Source organism: Heterodontus francisci, chromosome 13 (genome assembly GCF_036365525.1).
Source record: "Heterodontus francisci isolate sHetFra1 chromosome 13, sHetFra1.hap1, whole genome shotgun sequence".
NCBI classification, from domain to species: domain Eukaryota; kingdom Metazoa; phylum Chordata; class Chondrichthyes; order Heterodontiformes; family Heterodontidae; genus Heterodontus; species Heterodontus francisci.
In genome coordinates, this window is record NC_090383.1 from 56,817,492 (window position 1) to 56,838,192 (window position 20,701).

The following is a 20,701-nucleotide window of genomic DNA, read 5'->3' on the forward strand; positions in this document are numbered from 1 at the left end:
TTTCCCCAGTATTGGTACCAATGCCCCATATATTGAAACCCCTGCCTCCCACTCTATCATACTTGTATACAATAAATGAAATTGATTAGCACGGAGATTCTTGGGAAGGAACACAAACTAATGTTAGATTTACCACTTTCAATGTGCAGACAATGTGGTAAAGCAATTAAAGAATCTAATAAAATCCTGGGATATAAAGTCAAAGCAATAGAGTACAAGTGTACAGAAGTTTTGTTAAAGCTTTACAATGCACTAGTTAGACAGCACTAGTACCAATACTGGATGCTACATGACAAAAAGCATATGCATGTAGTAGAAACAGTACAGAAAAGAGCTATAAGATTGATCCCAGGCATAAATGCGTTGAACTGATGAAATATTAGACAGGATCAAGCTTCACAGTGTAAAAAGAAAGCAGGTAAGAGGAACCTCTTCAAGGTGTATCAAATGTAAATTGACTTATGTCAAGTAAACCTTTTATTGAGTATTCATTTCAAAGTAATCCAGGAAGATAAAGAGTAATTAAAGAAAAGTCCATTCAAAACAGATGTTGAGGAAAAACGTTTTATTTCTAAGAGTAGTAAAGGTTTGAAATAGTGTGCCAGTAATTTAACAAAAATATTGGCAATATTCAAAATACAATTGGGTGTGAAGATGAGAGAGTTAGGTACTAGAGGACGGAACTTCAATGGATTGAATGATTTTTACTTGTTCCTGACCTTTCCTCTTTAACGTTGGCCAAATCAATTGAGATGAAATACCTGAAGGAGTTGATCCATAGCATTTGTACACTACAGATCACAGCTCCACAATAAAACAACAAAAGGCAAGGTTTTGCAGAATTTAGTTTTATAAACATGATGGGAAAATAGTGCTTGAAAATTGGATCCAAGGCCAAGTATCATACAGATAAGGTGCAGTTGAGACAATATATGGAATGGGTTCACTGAACATTTGGATTTTATAACCAACAGCCCTATATTATTTTTAAAATCTAAACTCTGGAATTCTCCAGAGGAAATTCAGTTGTTAATTCGATATAGCATGGATAATTATTAGATTGTGCCCAACAATAACTATTAGCTGAATAGACTACAAAAGGAAGACTGCTGCTGTAGTTGCAGTAGTATAGAGACTTTGACAGTAGAGTGATGAGTTTTTTCTCCTATTTCTATAAACCAATAAATTTTTATTTAAACATTTAAAGCTAAAACAATAAATTCTGTGTCTGTGGTACAGTATTTAACTGCTTTTGATTGCATTAATATATTGAGGCTCAAAATTTGTAAGTATTTTGTTAATTTAAAAAAGGCACGTGGGAGAACATTTGATAGTGTTCAACAATAATGATTGCAAAGGAGGGTTTTTTTTTTAAGAGTCTTTTACAGGAAAGCATTTTTAACCTGTGGATTGTCAAGTATGTATAAGTTTTCTTGCCTCAATTTTCTGTTTAAACTTACATTTGGAAAGTTATATTGCCTCAACCGTAGAAATATGTCACGCTCACGAAGAGATAAAATATGAAATGAACTGGAAGAATTATGAAATAAAAATCAACAGTTAAACTGAACTACAAAAAATGGGTACATTTGTGCCATAAACAAAATGGTGTAGAGGTCAGGTGACCTCTCCTGTACTGTCAATAAACATGTTTGTCTGTTGAAGATGAAACCCATTATCCACATCTGAATTAACTTTGGGGAAAACACATTGAAATGGAAAACAGCCCATTCCATACTAATAAGTCCTATCTGCAAGAATGGAGCTAACAAAGACTTTTACAGACAGATTCACTCTGAAGCCAAGGCCAAAGTAATAGGTGTAAATAACACCTATTTATCAGAATGGACCACATTCGGAAGCCATCAGGTAACAATAATTTCCAAATCCTGGAGAGAGCCCTTAGTCTCCTGACTGACACCCCAACCTGATAGGTTTCTACCTTAAAAAGTATCTCCCTGGAGAGAGATGGGGAGAAGACAGCAGAATAGCCAGAGAAGGTCTTTTCCAGCCAAAACAGCTGGGAGACAGTTCCAGCTAAGCAGGAGTCCTGCTGACAACATCTTTTAACTACTACAGCAGAGAAATTGCAAGGTGACTTTGGATTTCCACCATCGACTTCAGATTGAGGTTTAACCACAAGGATCCTGCGACCCTTCATCCGTTTCAAGACAAAGAACATTCAGGCCTGCACTACTGAAAGATTTTCTCCCAAAAAGCTTCTAAAGGTTTTCTTAAAACATCGAGCTCTTTTACAACAATTGGACTCTAATTTCACGCTACCACTCTACTCTCTATCTTTTCTTGTATGTGTGTGTGTTAATGCATGAGTGGGTGAAGTCGCAAATATTTTACAGTTATTGGGTAAAAATAAATATGTATATTTCTTTTTAACCTACGAGAAAACCTGTCGTTTGTCTGTTTATTTGACCCTTAAAGCACTTGGTGCCTAAAACACTATTTAAAAAGACTAATTGCGGTCAGTTGAGAGGTGAAAAGTGAAAGTCACCCACACCACCTCCCACCTGTCCGTAACAAATATTTTTGAAACCTGTCAAATCAGAAACACAGAAGTTGCAGCATAAAAAAATGAGTGAAACCCTGTTTATTTTATACCTACTTTGAAGTAGACATGAAGTTATCGAATGCTGCCAATATGTGAATTTTCAAAATTAAAATTGATTCAAACTTGTAATTCTTAACAATTTCTAAATTGTTAAACATTTCTGTAGGTATCTATACTAAATTTTCTACTTTATCACTCTATAGGAAATCTCTGGAAGAGAAAAAGAAGAAAGAAGAACAGGAAGAAAATTGGAAACGAGAGCAGAAACTAAGGGAGAGAAAATTGAAAAAATTCATATCCACCCGTGCCCAGGCCAACGATCCACACCAGTGCCTGGCTGAAGTGTCAAGATCAAAAGTAAAGCAATACAGGTGTGTTTTTGGTGAACAGCCGTGTGATGTCCTCATTTGTGGACCAGAGTTTTAGCATGTACACAGTGTATAGTGAATTAACTCACTGTGCTCTGTGTTTGTTTTCAGTGGTAGTAATAGCCTTTGAGTTGGTTAGGAGGCAGGTCACAATGGTATCACACTGTCCTTTGGCGCCTCATGTCGAGGCAGTGAGGCAGCGCCAAGCCGTCAAAGCAAGTTTCAGGGTTTCCTGCTAGAATGTTTGAAATCCAGGTTTCAGTTATTTCTCACCATTACGCTAATCTGCCTTTGTCTAGGGAATCCATGAGTGCTGTTGCTGTATCTGGGTCTTGATTGGCATTAAACCCTGCCAGCAATCTCTCACTCTCCTGCGACCAGCATGTTAAGTATTCTTTCCTGTAGCCATGCAGGATACTCCGGTGGTCCCCACTTTCAGCAATCGAACATAAGGTTCATTGTTGTTTGGGGACGGCAGTTTTGCTGCTGCTGCTTAAGCGTCTCTGCAAAAAGTTGCTTCACACATCACCTTTTTGGTTGCCTTCACCACTGAAGGGGTGGATACAGCACTGACAGCCACCAAGCCTGAAAAAGCTGTCAGGATCAATGACATCTACCCAGAATTCCTCAAGAACCAGAGCCCAAATTGACTGATGTGGCTTGCCAAACTGACCTCCAACATTCTTGATACTGAGATAATCTCAGCAGTTTGGCACCATTCCAAAGTCCACAATCCGCCCACAATCCCAACGTTATCATTCTATCACCCTTCTGCCAAGATCTACAAGGTGGTCAAACAGCTTGTCCTTTACTGGATAAAACCGGTTTGAGAAGCAGTCCTTCCAAACAAGCAGACAGACTTCAAAGAAGGAAAAGGCTGCTCTGATCAAGTCCTTGCGCTCACTATCATTGAGGTAGGGGTCCAGAAGCAACTTAAGGCTGGAGCTCCCTTCATAGACTTGTCATTGGTATACAACGACATCTGGAACAATGGCCTGCTACTGAAGCTTTCAACAAACATTCAATGTCACAAAAGTTTTAGGCTTATCAACACCCTAACGAGCCACTGTAAGTTCCTTATTTATCTTAGTCGCAAGATCAGCTGAATATGGATGCTCAACAATGGTCTGCCATGGGTTGGCACTCTCACTTTTTCAACATCTAACATCTATACAGTAAATATACCCTGCATCAAATCTCGGAAATATGTTTATATCAACGTCATAGCACTGCTGAATCAGGCATCAGTACTTGAGGAAGCAAGTACGATGTTCACCAGCAGCCTGGACCTACTGGAATTCTACTTCCGGGCGTGGTGTCTCTTGCCAATCCAGAGAAGACAGTAACGCCGCAGGAAAATCGCTCAACATTTCCTTCTGCGGAAGGCAATATACCCATAACCCCCATCCAAAATGCCTGGGTATCACCTGGGAAAGGACTTTCACCTATGGGCCTCGTCTCATCAACACCAATCAAAAAACAAAAACCAGGGCGAACCTGGTCCGGAAACTCGCTGGAACATTGTGGGGGAAGTACAACCAGAACACTTCACAGCTCAACAGTGGCCTTAATCTATTCTGCTGCAGAATATTGCTCTACCTCATGGTCCTGCAGCTGCCACATGAAGATTGTGGATGTGCAGGTTTGAGATATGGATGCAAGGCTTGCAACAGTGCTAAGTGTGAGAGGGTCAGGAAAAGTATATGAATGTTAGGTATGAGTCCTGATTGATAGAGATTGTTGGTAGGCAAGAGATGGGGGTGTAGGGAATTGAGCAGGGGATGAGCTGGTGGTGTAGCTGGGACGATAGGGCATTTTAATATGCACTCACTCTGCTTGACAACTTGTGGGAGATGGATAAACTTTTTTCACTTGATCCAGGTCCAGGGGGTCACATTCCTGACATTGACTTCCTCTGCCATCTCTTGCCAGTCCCTTCTGAGCATGTGTCAAGAGGAGCTTTTCCCCCCCCCCCCCCCCTCCAAGTGTGCAGGACATCTCTCCTTTTTACCTCTTTGACCAAGACTCCCAGTGCCCCCAGCTGATATAAACAATGAACAGCATGGGGAGTGCTGGCTGCATACACAAATGCAAATGCACAGGCAGCATGAAGTTGACGTCCTGCCTGTGTTTCAATCGAGAGCGCAGGTTCATCATGCATTGCAGACCTTGCGCCCATTTTCGAGTGTTATCCAATTTAAGCCTCATTGTGTCTTAGCAGGAATCACCAAAGAAAAAGGACAAAAGAGTACCTTGTGGAGCTTGAGGAGATGCAGGAGAGAGTAAGCAGGAGGCCTCTGCTCTTAGAAGAGCTCACACAGGTGTGTTCTTAAAACAGTTTAAACTGCATAAGTGTTTCTCAATACGAACTTTAACATTGCTCTGGTTGATTTCCAGCCATTTTAATACTTATTTAAAAGGAGGTTAATTAGCCTCGTTCTTGTGAATTATATTGTTTCAGCTAATGCCTTTTTGCTTGTGTTAAAGGGATGCTATTTTGCTAACTGGCTTCTGAATTTCAATGAAGAATGAGGAATTGATGTTGGACATAAATGTGTCTTTGTGTTTTTTTAATCAATAAGAACCAGACTGTATATTTGAAAATAACCAGGGAAAATATAAATGTGAAAGCAGCTAAGATTCCAGATAATGTGTACTTCTGCTAGCCTATTGACATGCAATACAAACTTGCTTCTCAACCTGATGGATTCATTTGTTTTTTCACTTGACAATCTTATCCTGCATTGGGATATAGAAAGATGTGAAAATTTATCAAGAGAAAAGTATTAAAGGATGAAAGACACATGGAATATACATAACATTTATAAATTGCAATCCATTCTTCAAAACCTTTATTTGTGTGAAAGAGTTATGACTAATTATAATTTTATTTAATCTTGGTACTCTGTGGGAATTTAGGTTACCTTGCTAATGAAATGGTAGTACAGAGGATCTCTTAATGTAGGCAGTAAACATGTTACTACCTTAATTTAATATGCAGCTGTCGAAATTATAGACCTACAATAATTTCTGATCTATCACAATTTTAAGTGTATAGAAAGAAAGAATATGATACCTCAATAGGCAATGTCTTGTTCAGATATTACCTTGGCTGCCAACTGTACAATCCTTAGTATGAAGCTGCAAGGCCAGTTTAGTAAAATGTTAAAAAGAAAATGAAACTAAGCTGTTAAATGTTATTGTATGCAGAGGAATGCCAGAAGAACAGCAGAGAGATATTTCGCTGCAGCACTAAAAGAGCAGGGATTAAGTGAAGATTTTGTTTCCAGAAAAGGTCACTCTGTTCCTGGCTTCATTTTACATTCCAGTGATGAAGAGTCTGAAAAGAATGAAGACAATAACTGGATAAATGAGGAAAGGTAATTCTTTTCTGTACTATGAACTGATTTTTATTTTTAATGTTTGAGAGGTTTTCAGTTACCCAGTTTAAAAAAAAGCTATTTATCTTGTTACATTTCAACATTTGATGGGTAATTATGAATTTGGGATCTAGCTTCCTTAAATATTAGTTTTTAAAAAACTAAGAATTCTAGTGGCTAGGGTTGTTCAGGGTTTTTTTTATTCATTCATGGGATGTGGGCGTTGGTGGCTAGGCCACCATTTATTGCCTATCGCTATTTGCCTTTGAGAAGGTGGTGATGAGCTGCCTTCTTGAACTGCTGCAGTCTATGTGGTGTAGGTACACCCACAGTGCTGTTAGGAAGGGAGTTCCAGGATTTTGACCCAGCGACAGTGAAGGAACAGCGATATAGTTCCAAGTCAGGATGGTGTGTGACTTGGAGGGGAACTTGCAGGTGGTGGTGTTCCCATGCATTTGCTGTCCTTGTCCTTCTAGTTGGTAGACGTCGCAGGTTTGGAAGGTGCTGTCTAAGGAGCCTTAGTGCGTTGCTGCAGTGCATCTTGTAGATGGTACACACTGCTGCCACTGTGCGTCAGTGGTAAAGGGAGTGAATGTTTGTGGATGGGGTGCCAAAGGGCTGCTTTGTCCTGGATGGTGTTGAGCTTCTTGAGTGTTGTTGGAGCTGCACCCATCCAGGCAAGTGGAGAGTATTCCATCACACCCCTGACTTGTGCCTTGCAGATGGTGAACAGGCTTTGGGGAGTCAGGAGATGAGTCACTTTCATCGTCTGATGAAAGGTCATTGACCTAAAGCGTTAACTCTGCTTCTCTGTCCACATATGCTGCCAGACCTGCTGTGTATTTCCAGCACTTTCTATTTTTATTTACTGTCATTTAGCTTTTGTTGTACATTTATAAAATTCCAACATACAGGGTAATGCTGTAAACCAATACCAATTGCAGAATAATTTACATTTTATCATCCACACACACTGTTTAACACCAAATTGACTATACCACATTATTTAAACAAAAATAGACAAAATACATTGCTACTTTCGTTGGGCCAATGTTAGGAGTTAAATAAACAAATCTTCAGGACCCTACAGATCAGGTAAAAAGAAATATGTTGCAGCTCATCCAGCTAACACATTCAGTTGAAGATTTGGTGAGATTGGCATCTTGTAACTAAAAGTCAAATTTGCTCAATTGTGAACATTTTTAAGCAACTTCAAGGTTTTCACTCGGAAGTACTGTCATGGTCCTGCAGTTTTTTTTCTCCGGGGAATATGCTGTTTGCCTTTAAGGCTGGCAAAGGACCAGTACTGCTTTAAGAACCAGCAAGCCTCAGGAGTTAGAGAAAATGCATTTTCGGTTGCCGTTGGATACAACCATTCGGAGACTGTGATTCAAAGGGTGCATTCTCGATACCATGGATACAGCCACTTGGACTGAGCTACACGCGATACAATTGTTACAATTCAATTTTGAATTGGCTTTTTAGTTGAAGACAATCTGTTCGAACAGAGAACACAAACAGACAGCTGTGGTGTTGGCACCTGAAAACAGAGCTCTCAGCCATTTAAACTGAAGGAAGAGAAATTTAGTCTGTTTAATTATTCTTATCTCAAAATTCTAAAAAAAGTCAAGCCAAAACACAGTGGTGCAGTGGTTAGCACCGCAGCCTCATAGCTCCAGTGACCCGGGTTCAATTCTGGGTACTGCCTGTGCGGAGTTTGCAAGTTCTCCCTGTGACTGTGGGTTTTCGCCGGGTGCTCCGGTTTCCTCAAAGACTTGCAGGTTAATAGGTAAATTGGCCATTATAAATTGCCCCTAGTATAGGTAGGTGGTAGGGGAATTGTGGGGATCTGGTAGGAATATGGGATTAATGTAGGATTAGTATAAATGGGTGGTTGATGGTCGGCACAGACTCGGTGGGCCGAAGGGCATGTTTCAGTGCTGTATCTCTAAAAAAAAAACGGAGATCTCTGATAATTTGAACTGAAGAAAGGGAAGTTAGACTGTGACAATCTTTTATCCCTCAAACTCGAAAGTCAGATTGATTCTGTTGTAAGTGTTTGCAAGTTGTTAATTGTTGAAATTCATCGCTGAAGAAGGAAGCATCACTTACTGACAATGGACTGTTCTACTGTGGATGAACCTTTTTCCCCATTGGACGGCAGTGAGGACTTCAAGCAACACTGGACAGTAAATTTGCAAGGACTCTAATTTTTTCTATTTTAAATGTTGTTTATATCTTCATGGTGTTTAAGAATTTAGTTTTTTTTAAATTAAACAGTTAATTTGTTGATTTAAAGACACCTGGTTTGGTTAGCCTCATTCGGGGGTTAATAGATAGTACAATTTGGCTGGGTCTTTCTTTAATTTGGAAAGTTTAAAATGATATGTTAGGCGATCTGTGGAGCAACAGGATGAATTAACAGTGCGTTTCTCCCACCACAATCAGAGTCATATATTTTAATTGGGGGCTTTGACTGGAGTGGTCAGTCGTGACAGTACTAACAGTGGAGGCTGTATGTATTGATCTAAAACTTGTTTCTCTAGTTCTCAAGAAGAAGCTGATGGATTTGAATGTGATGACTACCAAGATGAGCACATTGAGGAATTGAGGGACATGGAAGAAAAGGAGTTTAAAGTATGTGAAGATAAGTGACTACAAAGAAAGTGGCAAGGAATGTGAAGAATTTGATATAAATGATTTACTGTATAAGATTTATTTAATATTAATAATGTTTACTTATTTTTTCTAGTGGTTACTATTTTTATGAAGTTAAAAGATTAACTTTTTTTAATATGATCAAAGACTGGTAAATTCTGGCATTCATGACAAAACGATTTGTTTGTTAATGAAACTGATTCATTTATATTACTAAAGTTAATTACTTTTTAGTAACTGTCTGACAACTTTGTGTTGTGCATTCTCAACCATATAACAGAAATCCAACAGATACAAATGTCAATTCTTTTTACTATTGTGAAAATGCTTCAAGCATTTTCCCATTAAAAGTCCGGAATTTTTATGCCCCCCAAAGAGCGGGAAGATGGCGGAGGTGGGGGGTGCGTAAAATGGAGCAGGAGGCTCGGGGGGCACTTCCCGACCTGCTCCTGCCTCCGCCACCACTTTACGCAGGGCGGTGGCGGCGAAAAACGGCCTGCCTGTGCTAGGCCAATCAAGGCCCTCAAGTGGCCACTTACCCGATTTTACCCGTGACTGGTCGGGCAGTCCAGGCCCGAGAGAAGCCACCTGACAAAAGCAGGTGGCTTTATGACAGCCTGGTAGGGCACCCTATTGATCAGGTTCCCTGTGCCCGACGGAGCGCCGCCCCCACTGCCCCATCCACCCCAACACCCAACAGGCCCCCCCACCCCAGTCCCCCCAATCAACTACTCTTGCCTCGCTGGAGCCCGACTAATCACCCCCCAGCAAGGCATCAAAAACATAATCTTCGTTCCAGGACTCCCCAACATCTTTTTTCCAATGGCTGGTGTAGTTCTGGCAGTAACCACCACTCCCAGTGTCACTGCTGGGACTAAGAGCTGCCAGCCCGCTGATTGGCCAGCAGCTCCATTAGGTGGGACTTGCTGCCTCAATGAGGTGGAAGTCCTGCCTCAGACCAATTAAAGACCTGGCGACCGCAAAATGCGGTCCGGATCCCCAGGCCAGGTGGAGGCGGGTTGGTCACCAACTTTTCAGTCGTTGGACTGCTCCCGTCCGCCGAGGGAAAAATTCCGTTCAATTACTTTTTTGCTGCATATTAACAGGGCATTAACATTTAAACGATTTCCTAAATCCTTTGGCCAAATATTCAGCCTGTAAAAATTGAAAATGGCAATGAAGGTATTCTCAGAACATGCACTAGTGCATCAATTTCCAGGGGTAAATGTATATACATTTAAAAAAGCTAGCCTATATTACGAAACAGCCCTGATGAACTGCAAAAGTTAAAATGTTGATTGCACTTATGAGCTCCAAGTTTAGAAATTAATCAGATTCAGGTCTTTTACGCTTAATTCTGATTAAAATCCAAGGGGCTGAATTTTACGCCGCCCCAGCTGGTCGGATGGTGGCGTGGGGGTGGCGTAAAATTGAGCAGGAGGCTCCAGGAGGCCTGCCCTCCCCGCTGCCGGAAACTTTACAGCGTCGGGTGGGGTGGGGGAATGGCCCACCCGCCTGAGGCCAATCAAGGCCCTTAGGTGGCCAATTAACGGCCACTTAAGGGCCCTCGCCCGCCTCCATGGGTATTTAACTTGTGACAAGCAGGCATGCTGGGGACATGAAAGGCCGCCCAGCAATAGCTGCTGGCCTTTCCATGTGCCACGGGGGCAGTGGCATTCGGGCACAAGGTGCCCGATTGAGGGACGCCCCCTCCTCCCAGCCCACCCCCGGGACCCAAGACACCCCCTCCCCCGAAACAACCACTCCAGTCTCACCAGGGAAGGGCCGATCTCACTGGTGAGGCAAGCTCAACTTACCTGGACTCCTGCCTCCATCAGGTCAACTGGGCTGCAATCCCAGCAGTGGCCATCGCTCCCAGTGGCACTGCTGGGACTAAGAGCTGCCAGCCCGCTGATTGGCCAGCAGCTCAATGAGGCGGGACTTCCTCCCTCAAGCAGGTGGAAGTCCCACCTCAGGACAATTAAAGCCTGGGGACCTGTAAAATGCGGGACGGATACCCGGGCTAGGCGGAAGTGGGTTCGCCACCATTGGTGGCAAATTCCCATCCACCTTAGGTAAAATCCAGCCCAAGATTTCAAAAAGCGAAATAGAAAATAAGTATCACCTTCTATAGTAACAGAAAATTTATTGATAATGATATTGCTGGCATGCTGTCAACCACTACAAGTAAATTGGTTCATTATGCATCTGGGACTGCTCATTAGTATTTCATGATGTGAATGGACCCTGAAATATAATTTTTAAAAATCAGTTTTTCTTTTTGAAAAACGATGAACAACAGACATGCATAATATAGTGTTCAACAAAGAGAGTAAACAGTTCTGCCAAATGGGGAGGGAGATACAGGAGAAAATTAGGAATTGGCAATAAATGCTGGCCTAGCCAGCAATGCCCACATCCCATGAATATATAAAAAATTCTGCCCTGCAGCCCTTTAATGGTCGAATCCAACAACTAAATGAGTTATCATAAGATATATCCACAAACCAAAAGTAATATCAATAAAAAACATTTTTTTTTGAATAAAGGGAAGTTAGTTCAGTCGGACCCAAATCAACACATGCTGGTGTGCTTGCTTCACTTAGCCTTGCCTCCTAAGATGAGCAATCAGGGATCATCTAAGAACATAGAAACAGAATAAGACATACAGCCTCTCAAGCCTGCTTTGCCATTCAGTTAGAGCATGACTGATTTGTACCACAACCCATTTACCTGCCTTGGCTCCATATCCCATGATACCCATAATAAGATCCTATTAAGCTCAGTCTTGAAAGCTCTCATTATCTTAGCAAGCTCCAATTGTGTTAGCATCCACAGTCTTTTGGGGAGAGAGTTTCAGATTTCTACTACATTTTGTGAGGAACTCTTCCCCAAAACCTCCTCATGGACATTCTTGATTGGAGGGAACCAATCTGTCTGCCTCAGATATTTACCTTCACTCAAAAAGATCATTCTCCACATCAATTGTATCCAGTAACTCCTCTAGCCAGTCATCAAGAGTTGAACTCTCAGGGTCCGTCAGTTCAAAGAATGGTGATCTGGCAATTAAATAACCATATAGAACTGACTTATGCTCATACACAGGCTCTGATATCAAGCCCAGCTCATACAGAATTGCTAGATTTGAAGATAACTTCTCAAATAGAGGTGATTTTGAAATAAGGGACTGAATTTTATCAGCACGCCATGCTCCACAGTGGCACGCTGTGGAAGTGGCAAACTTCCGATACGGAAGTGCTGCCGCACAGCCCCCATGATATTACGTGTGGGGGCTGATTTAAATGGAGGGGGCAGTGCAGCCGCTCCTGATGATGCAGAGGGGGTGGCTGCCGCGTCCCCGGCAACAGCATCGGGCACCACCGTGCAGGTGCAGGCGCCATTTTTAAGAGTCATAGAGCTATACAGAACAGAAACAGGCCCTTCAGCCCATCGTATCTGCCAGCCATCAAGCACCTATCTATTCTAATTCCATTTTCCAGCATTTGGCCCGTAGCCTTGTATGTTATGGCATTTCAAGTGCTCATCTAAATACTTCTTAAATGTTGTGAGGGTTCCAACCACCCTCTGGGTGAAAACATTTTTCCTCAAATCCCCTCTAAACCTCCTGTCCCTTACCTTAAATCTATGCCCCCTGGTTATTGACCCCTCTGCTAAGGAAAAATGTTTCTTCCTATCTATCCTATCAATGCCCCTCATATTTTGTATACCTCAATCAGGTCCCCTCAGCCTTCTCTGCTCTAAGGAAAACAACCCTAGCCTATCCAGTCTCTCTTCAAAGCTGAAATGCTCCAGCCCAGGCAACATCCTGGTGAATCTCCTCTGCACCCTCTCCAGTGCAATCACATCCTTCCTATAGTGTGGTGCCCAGAACTGTACACAGTACTCCAGCTGTGGCCTAACTAGCGTTTTATACAGTTCCATCGTAACCTCCCTGCTCTTATATTCTATGCCTCAGCTAATAAAGGAAAGTATCCCATATGCCTTCCTAACCACCTTATCTACCTGTGCTGCTGCCTTCAGTGATCTATGGACAAGTACACCAAGGTCCCTCTGTACTTTTTAGGGTCCTACCATCCCTTGTATATTCCCTTGCCTTGTTAGTCTGCCCAAAATGCATCACCTCACACTTCTCAGGATTAAATTCCATTTGCCACTGTTCCGCCCATCTTAACAGCCCATCTATATCGTCCTGTAATCTAAGGTATTCCTCCTCACTATTTACCACACCACCAATTTTCCTGTCATCTGCAAACTTACTGATCATACCTCCTATATTCACATCTAAATCATTAATGTACACTACAAACAGTAAGGGTCCCAGTACCGATCCCTGCAGTACACCACTGGTCACAGGCTTCCAATCGCAAAAACAACCCTCGACCATCACCCTCTGTCTCCTGCCACTAAGCCAATTTTGGATCCAATTTGCCAAATTGCCCTGGATCCAATGAGCTCTTACCTTCTTAACCAATCTCCCATGTGGGACCTTATCAAAAGCCTTACTGAAGTCAATGTAGAGTACATCAACTGCTTTACCCTCATCTACACATCTCGTCCTCAAAAAATTCAATCAAGTTTGTTAGACACGATCTCCTTTTGACAAAGCTATGCTGACTATCCCTGATTAATCACTGCCTCTCCAAGTGGAGATTATTCCTGTCCCTCAAAATTTTTTCCAATCGTTTCCCTACCACTGATGTTCAACTCACTGGCCTGTAATTACCTAGTTTATTCCTGCTACGCTTCTTGAATAATGGTACCACATTCTCTGTCCTCCAGTCCTCTGGTACCTCTCCTGTGGCCAGAGAGGATTTGAAAATTTGTGTCAGTGCCCCTGCTATCTCCTCCCTTGCCTCACATAACAGCCTGGGATACATCTCATCTGGGCCTGGGGATTTATCCACTTTTCAGCCTGCTGAAACAGCCAATACTTCCTCCCTTTCAGTGCTAATTTGTTCAAGTATATCACAATCCCTCTCCCTGATCTCTACACCTACATCATCCTTCTCCATAATGAACACAGATGAAAAGTAATAATTTAAAACCTCACCTATGTCCTCCGACTCCACACACACATTGCCACTTTGGTCCCTAATGGGCCCTACTCTTTCCCTGATTGTCCTCTTGCCCTTAATATTACTTACAAAATGCCTTTGGATTTTCCTTTATCTTGCCCGCCAGTGTTTTTTCATGTCCCCTCTTCGCTCTAATTACTTTTTTAAGTACCCCCCCCCCTATACTTTCTATACTCCTCGAGGGCCTCCGCTGTTTTCAGCACTATGAATCTGCCATAAGCCTTTTTTTTCCTTATCCAGTCACAGAATCACAGAATAATACAGTGCAGAAGAGGCCCTTCGGCCCATCAAGTCTGCACCGATGCCTTAAAGACACCTGACCTGTCTACCTAATCCCATTTGCCAGCACTTGGCCCATAGCCTTGAATGTTATGACGTGCCAAGTGCTCATCCAGGTACTTTTTAAAGGATGTGAGGCAACCTGCCTCTACCACCCTCCCAGGCAGGGCATTCCAGACTGTAACCACCCTCTGGGTAAAAAAGTTCTTCCTCAAATCCCCCTTAAACCTCCCGCCCCTCACCTTAAATTTGTGACCCCTCGTAACTGACCCTTCAACTAAGGGGAACAGCTGCTTCCTATCCACCCTGTCCATGGCCCTCATAATCTTGTACACCTCGATCAGGTCACCCCTCAGTCTTCTCTGCTCCAGCGAAAACAACCCAAGCCTATCCAACTTCTCTTCCTAGCTTAAATGTTCCATCCCAGGCAACATCCTGGTGAATCGCCTCTGCACCCCCTCCAATGCAATCACATCCTTCCTATAATGTGGCGACCAGAATTGCACACAGTACTCCAGCTGTGGCCTTACCAAAGTTCTGTACAACTCCAACATGACCTCCCTGCTTTTGTAATCTTTGCCTCGATTGATAAAGGCAAGTGTCCCATATGCCTTTTTCACCACCCTATTAACCTGCCCTTCTGCCTTCAGAGATCTGTGGACAAACATGCCAAGGTCCCTTTGTTCCTCGGAACTTCCCAGTGTCAGGCCATTCACTTCCGTTTCACATTACTCCTTCCAAAGTGTATGACCTCACACTTTTCAGCGTTAAATTCCATCTGCCACTTTTCTGCCCATTTGACCATCCCGTCTATATCTTCCTGTAACCTAAGACACTCCACCTCACTGTTAACCACTCGGCCAATCTTTGTGTCATCCGCGAACTTACTGATCCTACCCCCCACATAGTCATCTATGTCGTTTATATAAATGACAAACAATAGGAGACCCAGCACAGATCCCTGTGGTACGCCACTGAACACTGATCACTAAAACAGCCGTCTGTCATCATTCTCTGTCTCCTACAGTTAAGCCAATTTTGAATCCACCTTATCAAGTTACCCTGTATCCCATGTGCAATTGGTTTCTTGATAAGTCTCCCATGTGGGACCTTGTCAAAGGCTTTGCTGAAATCCATGTAAACTACATCAACTGCACAACCCTCATCTACACACCTGGTCACATGCTCAAAAAATTCAATCAAATTTGTTAGGCATGACCTCCCTCTGACAAAGCCATGCTGACTATTCCTAATCAAATTTTGCCTCTCCAAGTGGAGATAGATTCTCTCCTTCAGAATTTTCTCCAATAGTTTCCCTACCACTGACGTGAGACTCACTGGTCTGTAGTTCCCTGGCTTATCTCTACAACCCTTTTTAAATAGTGGGACCACATTAGCTGTTCTCCAGTCCTCTGGCACCTCCCCCGTGGTGAGAGAGGAATTAAAAAATTAGGGTCAGAGACCCTGCAATCTCCACCCTCGCCTCCCACAGCATCCTGGGACACAAATTGTCCGGACCTGGAGATTTGTCCACTTTTAGCCTTCCAAAACCTCCAATACCTTGTCACTCCCTATGAGAATTTGCTCAAGAACCTCAAAGTCTCTCTCTAAGTTCCATATCTACATCCTCATTCTCTTTAGGTGAAGACAGATGTGAAGTATTCGTTCAACACCCTACCAATGTCCTCTGGCTCTACCCACAAATTTCCCCCTTGGTCCCTAATGGGTCCTACTCTTTCCCTGGTTATTCTCTTCCCATTGATATACTCAAAGAATATCTTGGGATTTTCCTTACTTTTACCAGCCAGAGCTTTCTCATATTCCCTCTTTGCTCTCCTAATTGCTTTCTTAAGCTCCATCCTACACTTTCTGTACTCCACTAATGCTTCCATTGATTTCGCTAAAAGCCTCTCTTTTCCTTCTCATCGTACCCTGAATGTTTCTGGTCATCCATGGTTCTCTGGGCTTGTTGCTCCTACCTATTACCCTAGAGGGAACATGTTGGGCCTGTACCCTCACCATTTCCTTTTTGAATGCCCCCCCACTGCTCTTCTGTAGATTTCCCGACAAGTAACTCTTTCCAGTCTACCTTGCTCAGATCCTGCCTTATTTTACTAAAATTCACTCTCCCCCAATCCAAAACCTTTTTTTGCAACCTGTCTATTTCTTTCTCCATAACAAGCTTAAATTGTACCATGTTGTGGTCGCTATCACCAAAATGCTCCCCCACCAACACATCAACCACCTGTCTGGCTTCATTCCCCAGAATTAGGTCCAGCACTGCACCCTCCCTTGTTGGATCCTCTGCATATTGAGCTAAAAAGTTCTCCTGTATACATTTTAAGAACTCCACTCCATCTAAGCCCTAACACGATGACTATCCCAATTAATGTTGGGAAAGTTGAAATCACCTAGTATAATTACCCTATTCTTTTTACACACCTTTGCAAATTGCGCACATATTTGCTCCTCAATTTCCCGCTGACTATCTTGGGGTCTATAATAAACATCCAGCAATGTGGCTGTCTTTTTTTATTCCTAAACTTTACCCATAAAACTTCATTTGATGCCCCCTCCAAGATATCATCTCTCCTTACTGCATTAACTGACTCCTTAACTAATATTGCAATGCCCCCTCCTCTTTTACCCCCTCCTCTGTCCCGCCTGAAGATTCTATATCCAGGGATATTGAGCTGCCAATCCTGCCCCTCCCTCAACCATGTCTCCGTGATGGCTACTATATCACAATTCCACGTGTCAGTCCTTGCCCTTAACTCATCCGTTTTATCTGCAATACTCCTGGCATTACAGTAGAGGCCTTCCATCCTGGTCTTACTCCCTTGAAACTTACTTCCGCTGTATTCCCTCTGAGCTGTTCGCTCTCCTGTGTTTAGCTGTGTCCCTATTCTGCTAGGAGTCTGCATCCCCTCCCCCTGCCAAATTAGTTTAAACTCCTCCCAACAGCACTAGCAAACCCACCAGCAAGGATGTTAGTGCCCCTCTGGTTCAGATGTAGACCGTCCCCCTTGTACAGCTCCCACCTTCCCCAGAAACAGTCCCAGTGGTCCAGGGATCTAAAACCCTCCGTCCTGCACCAACTCTTAAGCCACACGTTCATCTGTGCTATTTCTTCCCCTATTTCTATACTCGCTAGCACGTGGCACTGGGAGTAATCCAGAGATTACAACCTGAGAGGTCCTGCTTTTTAGTCTCCTGCCTAACTCCCTGAATTCTTGATGCAAGACCTCATCCCTCTTTCTACCTATGTCATTGGTACCAACATGTACCATGACCTCTGCCTCATTACCCTCCCCATTCAGGATGCCCTGCAGCCGTTCAGCGACATCCCAGACCCTGGCACCAGGGAGGCAACACACCATCCTGGAGTCACGTTGACGACCACAGTAGCGCCTATCTATTCCCCTGACTATAGAATCCCCTATTACTATTGCTCTTCCTCTCTTTCCCCCTTCCTGTGCAGACAGGCTGCTTGTGGTGCCAGAAGCTTGGCTCTGTCCGCACTCCCTGGAGGAACCAGCCTCATCAGCCTCCAAAATGGAATACCGATTTGCAAGCGGGACCCCAGGGGACGACTGAACTACCTGCCTGTTTCTCTTGGACTGCCTGGTGGTCACCTGTTCCCTTCAGCTGCGGTGTGACCACCTCTTTATACGTGCTATCCACAATGCTCTGACTCGCAGATGCTCCACAGTGTTTCTAGCCGCCGTTCCAGCTCTGAAACCCGAGCTTCCAGGAGCTGCAGCTGGACACACTTCCTGCACACATGCTGGTCCCGGGGACTGGAAATGTTTCCGGATTCCCACATGCTGCAAGAGGAGCAAACCACGGCTTTAAGCTCTCCTGCCATGACTAAACCCTTTAAATTTAAAACTTTAGAAGACTATTATAATTTTTTAAAAACAATTAAGTCTTGCTAAAACAATGACTTACAATTCAACCCAGTTTGAAAAATACCCACCAGGACTTACTCACCAGTCAACTGTGCTGTTTGGAAACTCCCAGCTCCCCTCACTCTGAGGACAGGGAAGAAATGAAAGGAGCTCCTCGCTCCCTCCTCACCGAACTTCCTCAGTCACCGAACTTCCTCAGTCACCGAACTTCCACTTTAGCACTCTACTGCAACCCAAGTCAGCACTCCAGTGCAAACAAGGTCAGCATTGTAAGAAGGCCCACTTTTATACTGACTGACTCTAGCCCCTGAAAATTGGTTTAAACCAATTCTCCAATTAACAAGGTGCAGCTGCAAGCAGAGCCTGAGTGAACCCTGTTTAAAGCTGGTCTAAAACTCACCTTCTCCAACCCAAACAGCAACTGTTAAGTTAATCTGCTCAATAAAAGACAGATAAAATTAACCCTTAATTACCCTCAGTCACCAAACTTCCACTTTAGCACTCTAATGCAACCCAAGTCAGCACTCCAGTGCAAACAAAACATCCTCTATATCCCTTAAAGGGCTTCAAGCGCTTCAGGGTATATTTAAATATTTAAAGGTGTCGATGAGCGTAAAAACAAGAACAAACCTTTAATGTAACATTAAATCCCCTATTCCCACCCCTCTTCCCCCCCCCCCCCACTGAGTTCTAAACACATAAATAGACCTATTCCCCCAAAAATACACTTTTGGAAATTCTGAACTTTCCCCCCTGAACTTCAGTGTCTTTGACCCTCGACCTCTTCCCACCATCCCCACAACCAATAGGATTAGTTTTCTCCCCTCCCCTCCCCTCCCACCCTGATAATTTTATACCTCCCCCCTCCCCACCAGTGTCTCACTTCGGAACTCTAACAGAATTCCAAAGGCATGCGAGTCGCTCCCACTAGCATTTTACGGGCCTCCCCGCCACGACCCACGGCGTCAAGGGGCTGGTAAAATTCAGCCCAAGGACTTTCAGAATTTCCATGTAGCTCCAAACCGTATGGACCAGAGTGTCCTCCTATGTTTTACATTTCCAGCATAACCCATTACATGGAATTTCAAACCTATTCAATCAGATGACTTGTCCATATTTGTAGTTGTAGTTTGTGACTGATGAACACCAAAGTGCACTGCCTACTCATTTAACCCTACACTTAGAGGGGCTATTGTAAGCTGGAACCAGTCCTAGTCAAGTAAAGAAAAAATCTTTAATCACTTCAGATTTGCTAAATTGAAAGCTCTGCATAAAAAAACCTTGTATATTTCCTTGCTAATGTATTTTTCAATTCAGCTGCGATGATTGACCATTCACTAAAAATATCCAATCATATATGAAGCAACTATTAACGAGGCTAATCTAATCTATCGCAAGGTCATTTGACTATAAATTGGAACAGATTATTTCTTACACTTCTTTCTTCATTGATAAGAACAGGTATTTCTTTTGAAATATAGAGTATTAATTATAAGGAAATATGCAGTGGTTTTCGGTGAGTTAGAACTGCCTGGAAAAATGCTTTGAGTGAATTTGATGGCTATTTGTCTTGTGCTGATGCTGAAGTCTATCTCCAAGGTGGCATTGCTATCACAGCTATGCGCTTCAAATATTGAACTTGCAGATCCTTGGGGCTGAATTTCATGAGTGCACTGCATGAGTGCATCAGGCACGCCCTGATCTCGCCACACCGCTCACGCAGAGAGGCCGTCGCTGAGCCCCCGCAATATTTCCCACAGGGCCTCATTTAAATGCAGGGAGCGAAGCGGCTGCCCCTGATGACGTGGAGGGGGCGGCCGCTCCCTCCCCGACAAGAACATACGGCACCACCGCGCAGGCAGCGGCGCCATTTTTAAAGGGCTTCAAGCCCTGACAGATGATTTCAAATTTTAAAAGGAACATCACCTTTTATTTCAATAAAAAACTTAATTAAACATCAAAGCCCCTCCTCCAACCCCCAAAGATCAAATATATATCCTCTCCCCGCCCCACCCCAAAAAACGATTTTTGCCAGTGCCGATCTTTCACCCCCAAACTGCGTAATACGAAAACATGAATTAGGAGCTGGAGTAGGCTTAGCCCCTCGGCCTGCTCCGCCATTCAATAGGTTCATGGCTGAACTGATCACTCCACATCTCCCCTGATAACCTTTCACCCCTTGCTTATCAAGAATCTATCTATCTCTGCCTTAAAAATATTCAAAGGCTCTGCTTCCACCGCCTTTTGAGGAAGAAAATTCCAAAGATTCACGACCCTCTGAGAGAAAAAATTTCTCCTCATCTCTGTCTTAAATAGGCGACCCCTTATTTTTAAATAGTGACCCCTACTTCTAGATTCTCCCACAAGGGGAAACATCCTTTCCACATCCACCCTGTCAAGACCCCTCAGGATGTTTCAATCAAGTCGCCCCTTACTCTTCTAC

The 20,701-nt window shown here is 43.3% G+C and overlaps 1 protein-coding gene across 1 annotated transcript in view; it reads left to right on the forward strand.

Annotated features, from left to right (window-relative positions):
• Nucleotides 1–20,701, forward strand: part of fam161a (FAM161 centrosomal protein A) — a 111,760-nt gene that overhangs the window by 81,161 nt on the left and 9,898 nt on the right. Inside the window, exons 4-7 of the mRNA XM_068045803.1 lie at nucleotides 2,770–2,937; nucleotides 5,156–5,255; nucleotides 6,145–6,314; nucleotides 8,861–8,951. Of these exons, the coding sequence (XP_067901904.1) occupies nucleotides 2,770–2,937; nucleotides 5,156–5,255; nucleotides 6,145–6,314; nucleotides 8,861–8,951 (529 nt within the window). The remainder of the gene's footprint in view (nucleotides 1–2,769; nucleotides 2,938–5,155; nucleotides 5,256–6,144; nucleotides 6,315–8,860; nucleotides 8,952–20,701) is intronic.